Source organism: Ascaphus truei, assembly GCF_040206685.1.
Source record: "Ascaphus truei isolate aAscTru1 chromosome 3 unlocalized genomic scaffold, aAscTru1.hap1 SUPER_3_unloc_9, whole genome shotgun sequence".
Taxonomy (NCBI): Eukaryota; Metazoa; Chordata; class Amphibia; order Anura; family Ascaphidae; genus Ascaphus; species Ascaphus truei.
The window spans coordinates 211,943-221,970 of NW_027453832.1; the positions used below are offsets into that span (position 1 = coordinate 211,943).

The following is a 10,028-nucleotide window of genomic DNA, read 5'->3' on the forward strand; positions in this document are numbered from 1 at the left end:
TCTCTCTCCCCCCCGCCCTCTCTCTCCCCCCCGCCCTCTCTCTCCCCCCCGCCCTCTCTCTCCCCCCCGCCCTCTCTCTCCCCCCCGCCCTCTCTCTCTCCCCCGCCCTCTCTCTCTCCCCCGCCCTCTCTCACCTGTGCAGGAAGTTTGCGGTCAGTAAGGGGACGTGGTGTTACTGTATCTCACGCCCCGCCCTCTCTCTCCCCCCGCCCTCTCTCTCCCCCCCGCCCTCCCCTGCGCAGGAAGTTTGCGGTCAGTAAGGGGAACGTGGTGTTACTGTATCTCACCCCCCGCCCTCTCTCTCCCCCCCGCCCTCTCTCTCCCCCCCGCCCTCTCTCTCCCCCCCGCCCTCTCTCTCCCCCCCGCCCTCTCTCTCCCCCCCGCCCTCTCTCTCTCCCCCGCCCTCTCTCACCTGCGCAGGAGTTTGCGGTCAGTAAGGGGAACGTGGTGTTACTGTATCTCACCCCCGCCCTCTCTCTCCCCCCGCCCTCTCTCTCCCCCCCGCCCTCCCCTGCGCAGGAAGTTTGCGGTCAGTAAGGGGAACGTGGTGTTACTGTATCTCTCCCCCCGCCCTCTCTCTCCCCCCGCCCTCTCTCTCCCCCCCGCCCTCCCCTGCGCAGGAAGTTTGCGGTCAGTAAGGGGAACGTGGTGTTACTGTATCTCACCCCCCGCCCTCTCTCTCCCCCCGCCCTCCTCTCTCCCCCCCGCCCTCCCCTGCGCAGGAAGTTTGCGGTCAGTAAGGGGAACGTGGTGTTACTGTATCTCACCCCCCGCCCTCTCTCTCCCCCCCGCCCTCCCCTGCGCAGGAAGTTTGCGGTCAGTAAGGGGAACGTGGTGTTACTGTATCACGCTCCGGGGAAGCACCGGGAGTTTAACGCCTTCGTGTTGGATAAAACCTTCTTCGGTCCGTACGATGAGACCACGTGTATCGACTGGACCGACGACTCCAAGTGAGTGAAGGGGGAGGGAGGGGTATCCCCCCCTCCCTGTCTCTCCCCCCCCCCTCTGTCTCTCCCCCCCTCCGCCCTGTCTCTCCCCCCCTCCGCCCTGTCTCTCCCCCCCTCCGCCCTGTCTCTCCCCCCCCTCCGCCCTGTCTCTCCCCCCCCTCCGCCCTGTCTCTCCCCCCCCTCCGCCCTGTCTCTCCCCCCCTCCGCCCTGTCTCTCCCCCCCTCCGCCCTGTCTCTCCCCCCCCTCCGCCCTGTCTCTCCCCCCCCCTCCGCCCTGTCTCTCCCCCCCCTCCGCCCTGTCTCTCCCCCCCTCCGCCCTGTCTCTCCCCCCCTCCGCCCTGTCTCCCCCCCCCTCCGCCCTGTCTCCCCCCCCCTCCGCCCTGTCTCCCCCCCCTCCGCCCTGTCTCCCCCCCCTCCGCCCTGTCTCCCCCCCCCTCCGCCCTGTCTCCCCCCCCCTCCGCCCTGTCTCCCCCCCCCTCCGCCCTGTCTCTCCCCCCCCTCCGCCCTGTCTCTCCCCCCCCTCCGCCCTGTCTCTCCCCCCCCTCCGCCCTGTCTCTCCCCCCCCTCCGCCCTGTCTCTCCCCCCCCTCCGCCCTGTCTCTCCCCCCCTCCGCCCTGTCTCTCCCCCCCCTCCGCCCTGTCTCTTCCCCCCCTCCGCCCTGTCTCTTCCCCCCTCCGCCTTGTCTCTCCCCGCCCCTCCGCCCTGTCTCTCCCCGCCCCTCCGCCCTGTCTCTCCCCGCCCCTCCGCCCTGTCTCTCCCCGCCCCTCCGCCCTGTCTCTCCCGCCCCTCCGCCCTGTCTCTCCCCGCCCCTCCGCCCTGTCTCTCCCCGCCCCTCCGCCCTGTCTCTCCCCGCCCCTCCGCCCTGTCTCTCCCCGCCCCTCCGCCCTGTCTCTTCCCCCCCTCCGCCCTGTCTCTTCCCCCCCTCCGCCTTGTCTCTCCCCGCCCCTCCGCCCTGTCTCTCCCCGCCCCTCCGCCCTGTCTCTCCCCGCCCCTCCGCCCTGTCTCTCCCCGCCCCTCCGCCCTGTCTCTCCCCGCCCCTCCGCCCTGTCTCTCCCCGCCCCTCCGCCCTGTCTCTCCCCCGCCCCTCCGCCCCTGTCTCTCCCCGCCCCTCCGCCCTGTCTCTCCCCGCCCCTCCGCCCTGTCTCTCCCCGCCCCCCCGCCTGTCTCTCCCCCCCCCCCCGCCCTGTCTCTCCCCCCCCCCCGCCCTGTCTCTCCCCCCCCCGCCCTGTCTCTCCCCCCCCCCGCCCTGTCTCTCCCCCCCCCGCCCTGTCTCTCCCCCCCCGCCCTGTCTCTCCCCCCCCGCCCTGTCTCTCCCCCCCCGCCCTGTCTCTCCCCCCCCGCCCTGTCTCTCCCCCCCCGCCCTGTCTCTCCCCCCCCCCTGTCTCTCCCCCCCCTGTCTCTCCCCCCCCGCCCTGTCTCTCCCCCCGTCTCTCCCCCCCCCGCCCTCTCTCCCCCCCCCGCCCTGTCTCTCCCCCCCCCGCCCTGTCTCTCCCCCCCCCGCCCTGTCTCTCCCCCCCCCGCCCTGTCTCTCCCCCCCCCGCCCTGTCTCTCCCCCCCCTGCGCCCTGTCTCTCCCCCCCCTGCGCCCTGTCTCTCCCCCCCCTGCGCCCTGTCTCCTCTCCTCCCCCTACAGACATGCTCTCACCTCCCCCTACAGACATGCTCTCACCTCCCCCTACAGACATGCTCTCACCTCCCCCCTACAGACATGCTCTCTCACCTCCCCCTACAGACACGCTCTCTCACCTCCCCCTACAGACATGCTCTCTCACCTCCCCCTACAGACACGCTCTCTCACCTCCCCCTACAGACACGCTCTCTCACCTCCCCTACAGACACGCTCTCTACCTCCCCCTACAGACACGCTCTCTCACCTCCCCCTCTCTCCCTCCCTCTCTCCCCCCCCCCAGGTGTCCTTGCAGTGGGCAGTAAGGACATGTCCACCTGGATATTTGGGTCTGAGCGCTGGCAGAATCTCGTCTATTACTCTCTCGGGGGGCACAAGGACGCCATCGTGTCCTGCTTCTTCCAGGAGGACAGTCTGGATGTGAGTGGGGGCGGGGGGGTGTGATGGTGGTGGGGGGGGCGGGGGGGATGTGATGGTGGTGGGGGGGGGGTGTGTGATGGTGGTGGGGGGGGGCGGGGGGATGTGATGGTGGTGGGCAGGGGGGGGGCGGGGGGGATGTGATGGTGGTGGGGGGCGGGGGGGATGGTGGTGGGGGGGGCGGGGGGGATGTGATGGTGGGGGGGGGGGGCGGGGGGGATGTGATGGTGGTGGGGGGGGGGGTGGGGGGGGGGGGGGCGCAGCCTGGGATTTAATATTCTCATATCTCGGTGTAATGTCACTGTGTGTGTGTGTGTGTGTGTCTGTGTGTGTCTGTGTGTGTCTGTGTGTGTCTGAGTGTGTCGCTGGTGTCACTGTGTGTGTGTGTGTGTGTCGCTGTGTGTCGCTGTGTGTCACTGTGTGTGTGTGTGTGTGTGTCACTGTGTGTGTCTGTGTGTGTCTGTGTGTGTCTGTGTGTGTCTGACTGTGTGTCACTGTGTGTCACTGTGTGTCACTGTGTTGTGTGTGTGTGTGTGTGTGTGTGTCACTGTGTGTGTGTCGCTGTGTGTCACTGTGTGTGTGTGTGTCTGTGTGTGTCTGTGTGTGTCTGTGTGTGTCTGTGTGTGTCTGTGTGTGTCTGTGTGTGTCGCTGTGTGTCACTGTGTGTCACTGTGTGTGTGTGTGTGTGTGTCACTGTGTGTGTGTGTGTGTGTGTGTGTCGCCTGTGTGTCACTGTGTGTCACTGTGTGTCACTGTGTGTGTCTGTGTGTGTCTGTGTGTGTCACTGTGTGTGTGTGTGTGTGTGTGTCACTGTGTGTGTGTGTGTGTCTGTCTGTGTGTGTGTCTGTGTGTGTGACACGCTGTCCCACAGTTATACACGCTCAGCGTGGCCGCGACGCTCTGCACGTGGGCAGTGTGATATTGTGACACTGTCTGTCCCACAGTTATACACGCTCAGCGTGGACGTGACGCTCTGCACGTGGCAGTGTGATATTGTGACACTGTCTGTCCCACAGTTATACACGCTCAGCGTGGACGCAACGCTCTGCACGTGGCAGTGTGATATTGTGACACTCTGTCCCACAGTTATACACGCTCAGCGTGGACGCGATGCTCTGCACGTGGCAGTGTGATATTGTGACACTGTCTGTCCCACAGTTATACACGCTCAGCGTGGACGCGACGCTCTGCACGTGGCAGTGTGATATTGTGACACTGTCTGTCCCACAGTTATACACGCTCAGCGTGGCCGCGACGCTCTGCACGTGGCAGTGTGATATTGTGACACTGTCTGTCCCACAGTTATACACGCTCAGCGTGGCCGCGACGCTCTGCACGTGGCAGTGTGATATTGTGACACTGTCTGTCCCACAGTTATACACGCTCAGCGTGGACGCGACGCTCTGCACGTGGCAGTGTGATATTGTGACACTGTCTGTCCCACAGTTATACACGCTCAGCGTGGGCCGCGACGCTCTGCACGTGGCAGTGTGATATTGTGACACTGTCTGTCCCACAGTTATACACGCTCAGCGTGGACGCGACGCTCTGCACGTGGCAGTGTGATATTGTGACACTGTCTGTCCCACAGTTATACACGCCTCAGCGTGGCCGCGACGCTCTGCATGTGGCAGTGTGATATTGTGACACTGTCTGTCCCACAGTTATACACGCTCAGCGTGGCCGCGACGCTCTGCACGTGGCAGTGTGATATTGTGACACTGTCTGTCCCACAGTTATACACGCTCAGCGTGGACGCGACGCTCTGCACGTGGCAGTGATCGACATCAGTGTGTGATATTGTGACACTGTCTGTCCCACAGTTATACACGCTCAGCGTGGCCGCGACGCTCTGCACGTGGCAGTGTGATATTGTGACACTGTCTGTCCCACAGTTATACACGCTCAGCGTGGACGCGACGCTCTGCACGTGGCAGTGTGATATTGTGACACTGTCTGTCCCACAGTTATACACGCTCAGCGTGGACGCAACGCTCTGCACGTGGCAGTGTGATATTGTGACACTCTGTCCCACAGTTATACACGCTCAGCGTGGACGCGACGCTCTGCACGTGGCAGTGTGATATTGTGACACTGTCTGTCCCACAGTTATACACGCTCAGCGTGGCCGCGACGCTCTGCACGTGGCAGTGTGATATTGTGACACTGTCTGTCCCACAGTTATACACGCTCAGCGTGGCCGCGACGCTCTGCATGTGGCAGTGTGATATTGTGACACTGTCTGTCCGACAGTTATACACGCTCAGCGTGGCCGCGACGCTCTGCACGTGGCAGTGTGATATATTGTGACACTGTCTGTCCCACAGTTATACACGCTCAGCGTGGATGCGACGCTCTGCACGTGGCAGTGTGATATTGTGACACTGTCTGTCCCACAGTTATACACGCTCAGCGTGGACGCGACGCTCTGCACGTGGCAGTATGACATTATAACACTGTCTGTCCCACAGTTATAGACGCTCAGCGTGGCCGCGACGCTCTGCACGTGGCAGTGTGATATTGTGACACTGTCTGTCCCACAGTTATACACGCTCAGCGTGGCCGCGACGCTCTGCACGTGGCAGTGTGATATTGTGACACTGTCTGTCCCACAGTTACACACGCTCAGCGTGGCCGCGACGCTCTGCACGTGGCAGTGTGATATTGTGACACTGTCTGTCCCACAGTTATACACGCTCAGCGTGGCCGCGACGCTCTGCACGTGGCAGTGTGATATTGTGACACTGGCTGTCCCACAGTTATACACGCTCAGCGTGGACGCGACGCTCTGCACGTTGCAGTGTGATATTGTGACACTGTCTGTCCCACAGTTATACACGCTCAGCGTGGACGCGACGCTCTGCACGTGGCAGTGTGATATTGTGACACTGTCTGTCCCACAGTTATACACGCTCAGCGTGGCCGCGACGCTCTGCACGTGGCAGTGTGATATTGTGACACTGTCTGTCCCACAGTTATACACGCTCAGCGTGCCCGCGACGCTCTGCACGTGGCAGTGTGATATTGTGACACTGTCTGTCCCACAGTTATACACGCTCAGCGTGGACGCGACGCTCTGCACGTGGCAGTATGATATTATAACACTGTCTGTCCCACAGTTATACACGCTCAGCGTGGCCGCGACGCTCTGCACGTGGCAGTGTGATATTGTGACACTGTCTGTCCCACAGTTCTACACGCTCAGCGTGGCCGCGACGCTCTGCACGTGGCAGTGTGATATTGTGACACTGTCTGTCCCACAGTTATACACGCTCAGCGTGGACGCGACGCTCTGCACGTGGCAGTATGATATTATAACACTGTCTGTCCCACAGTTATACACGCTCAGCGTGGCCGCGACGCTCTGCACGTGGCAGTGCAGTGTGATATTGTGACACTGTCTGTCCCACAGTTATACACGCTCAGCGTGGCCGCGACGATCTGCACGTGGCAGTGTGATATTGAGCTGTCCCACAGTTATACACGCTCAGCGTGGCCGCGACGCTCTGCACGTGGCAGTGTGATATTGTGACACTGTCTGTCCCACAGTTATACACGCTCAGCGTGGACGCGACGCTCTGCACGTGGCAGTGTGATATTGTGACACTGTCTGTCCCACAGTTATACACGCTCAGCGTGGCCGCGACGCTCTGCATGTGGCAGTGTGATATTGTGACACTGTCTGTCCCACAGTTATACACGCTCAGCGTGGCCGCGACGCTCTGCACGTGGCAGTGTGATATTGTGACACTGTCTGTCCCACAGTTATACACGCTCAGCGTGGACGCGACGCTCTGCACGTGGCAGTGTGATATTGTGACACTGTCTGTCCCACAGTTATACACGCTCAGCGTGGACGCGACGCTCTGCACGTGGCAGTGTGATATTGTGACACTGTCTGTCCCACAGTTATACACGCTCAGCGTGGCCGCGACGCTCTGCACGTGGCAGTGTGATATTGTGACACTGTCTGTCCCACAGTTATACACGCTCAGCGTGCCCGCGACGCTCTGCACGTGGCAGTGTGATATTGTGACACTGTCTGTCCCACAGTTATACACGCTCAGCGTGGCCGCGACGCTCTGCACGTGGCAGTATGATATTATAACACTGTCTGTCCCACAGTTATACACGCTCAGCGTGGCCGCGACGCTCTGCACGTGGCAGTGTGATATTGTGACACTGTCTGTCCCACAGTTATACACGCTCAGCGTGGCCGCGACGCTCTGCACGTGGCAGTGTGATATTGTGACACTGTCTGTCCCACAGTTATACACGCTCAGCGTGGACGCGACGCTCTGCACGTGGCAGTATGATATTATAACACTGTCTGTCCCACAGTTATACACGCTCAGCGTGGCCGCGACGCTCTGCACGTGGCAGTGTGATATTGTGACACTGTCTGTCCCACAGTTATACACGCTCAGCGTGGACGCGACACTCTGCACGTGGCAGTATGATATTATAACACTGTCTGTCCCACAGTTATACACGCTCAGCGTGGACGCGACGCTCTGCACGTGGCAGTGTGATATTATAACACTGTCTGTCCCACAGTTATACACGCTCAGCGTGGACGCGACGCTCTGCACGTGGCAGTATGATATTATAACACTGTCTGTCCCACAGTTATACACGCTCAGCGTGGACGCGACGCTCTGCACGTGGCAGTGTGATATTGTGACACTGTCTGTCCCACAGTTATACACGCTCAGCGTGGACGCGACGCTCTGCACGTGGCAGTGTGATATTGTGACACTGTCTGTCCCACAGTTATACACGCTCAGCGTGGCCGCGACGCTCTGCACGTGGCAGTGTGATATTGTGACACTGTCTGTCCCACAGTTATACACGCTCAGCGTGGACGCGACGCTCTGCACGTGGCCGTGTGATATTGTGACACTGTCTGTCCCACAGTTATACACGCTCAGCGTGGCCGCGACGCTCTGCACGTGGCAGTGTGATATTGTGCTGTCCCACAGTTATACATGCTCAGCGTGGCCGCGACGCTCTGCACGTGGCAGTGTGATATTGAGCTGTCCCACAGTTATACATGCTCAGCGCGGACGCGACGCTCTGCACGTGGCAGTGTGATATTGTGACACTGTCTGTCCCACAGTTATACACGCTCAGCGTGGACACGAAGCTCTGCACGTGGCAGTGTGATATTGTGAAACTGTCTGTCCCACAGTTATACACGCTCAGCGTGGACGCGACGCTCTGCACGTGGCAGTGTGATATTATAACACTGTCCCACAGTTATACACGCTCAGCGTGGACGCGACGCTCTGCACGTGGCCGTGTGATATTGTGACACTGTCTGTCCCACAGTTATACACGCTCAGCGTGGCCGCGACGCTCTGCACGTGGCAGTGTGATATTGTGACACTCTGTCCCACAGTTATACACGCTCAGCGTGGCCGCGACGCTCTGCACGTGGCAGTGTGATATTGTGCTGTCCCACAGTTATACATGCTCAGCTTGGCCGCGACGCTCTGCACGTGGCAGTGTGATATTGAGCTGTCCCACAGTTATACATGCTCAGCGTGGCCGCGACGCTCTGCACGTGGCAGTGTGATATTGTGACACTGTCTGTCCCACAGTTATACACGCTCAGCGTGGACGCGAAGCTCTGCACGTGGCAGTGTGATATTGTGACACTGTCTGTCCCACAGTTATACACGCTCAGCGTGGACGCGACGCTCTGCACGTGGCAGTGTGATATTGTGACACTGTCTGTCCCACAGTTATACATGCTCAGCGTGGCCGCGACGCTCTGCACGTGGCAGTGTGATATTGTGACACTGTCTGTCCCACAGTTATACACGCTCAGCGTCGCCGCGACGCTCTGCACGTGGCCGTGTGATATTGTGACACTGTCTGTCCCACAGTTATACACGCTCAGCGTGGCCGCGACGCTCTGCACGTGGCAGTGTGATATTGTGACACTGTCTGTCCCACAGTTATACACGCTCAGCGTGGCTGCGACGCTCTGCACTTGGCAGTGTGATATTGTGACACTGTCTGTCCCACAGTTATACACGCTCAGCGTGGCCGCGACGCTCTGCACGTGGCAGTGTGATATTGTGCTGTCCCACAGTTATACATGCTCAGCGTGGCCGCGACGCTCTGCACGTGGCAGTGTGATATTGAGCTGTCCCACAGTTATACATGCTCAGCGCGGACGCGACGCTCTGCACGTGGCAGTGTGATATTGTGACACTGTCTGTCCCACAGTTATACACGCTCAGCGTGGACACGAAGCTCTGCACGTGGCAGTGTGATATTGTGACACTGTCTGTCCCACAGTTATACACGCTCAGCGTGGACGCGACGCTCTGCACGTGGCAGTGTGATATTATAACACTGTCCCACAGTTATACACGCTCAGCGTGGACGCGACGCTCTGCACGTGGCCGTGTGATATTGTGACACTGTCTGTCCCACAGTTATACACGCTCAGCGTGGCCGCGACGCTCTGCACGTGGCAGTGTGATATTGTGACACTCTGTCCCACAGTTATACACGCTCAGCGTGGCCGCGACGCTCTGCACGTGGCAGTGTGATATTGTGCTGTCCCACAGTTATACATGCTCAGCTTGGCCGCGACGCTCTGCACGTGGCAGTGTGATATTGAGCTGTCCCACAGTTATACATGCTCAGCGTGGCCGCGACGCTCTGCACGTGGCAGTGTGATATTGTGACACTGTCTGTCCCACAGTTATACACGCTCAGCGTGGACGCGAAGCTCTGCACGTGGCAGTGTGATATTGTGACACTGTCTGTCCCACAGTTATACACGCTCAGCGTGGACGCGACGCTCTGCACGTGGCAGTGTGATATTGTGACACTGTCTGTCCCACAGTTATACACGCTCAGCGTGGCCGCGACGTTCTGCACGTGGCAGTGTGATATTGTGACACTGTCTGTCCCACAGTTATACACGCTCAGCTTGGCCGCGACGATCTGCACGTGGCAGTGTGATATTGTGACACTGTCTGTCCCACAGTTATACACGCTCAGCGTGGCCGCGACGTT

At 60.6% G+C, this 10,028-nt stretch overlaps 1 protein-coding gene across 1 annotated transcript in view; it reads left to right on the top strand.

Annotated features, from left to right (window-relative positions):
• The first annotated feature begins 2,706 nt into the window (after window positions 1–2,706).
• The window catches only part of PWP2 (PWP2 small subunit processome component), a 66,388-nt gene continuing 59,066 nt past the window's right edge, over window positions 2,707–10,028 (top strand). The window contains 2 exon segments of the mRNA XM_075580597.1: window positions 2,707–2,734; window positions 2,857–2,993. Of these exon segments, the coding sequence (XP_075436712.1) occupies window positions 2,707–2,734; window positions 2,857–2,993 (165 nt within the window).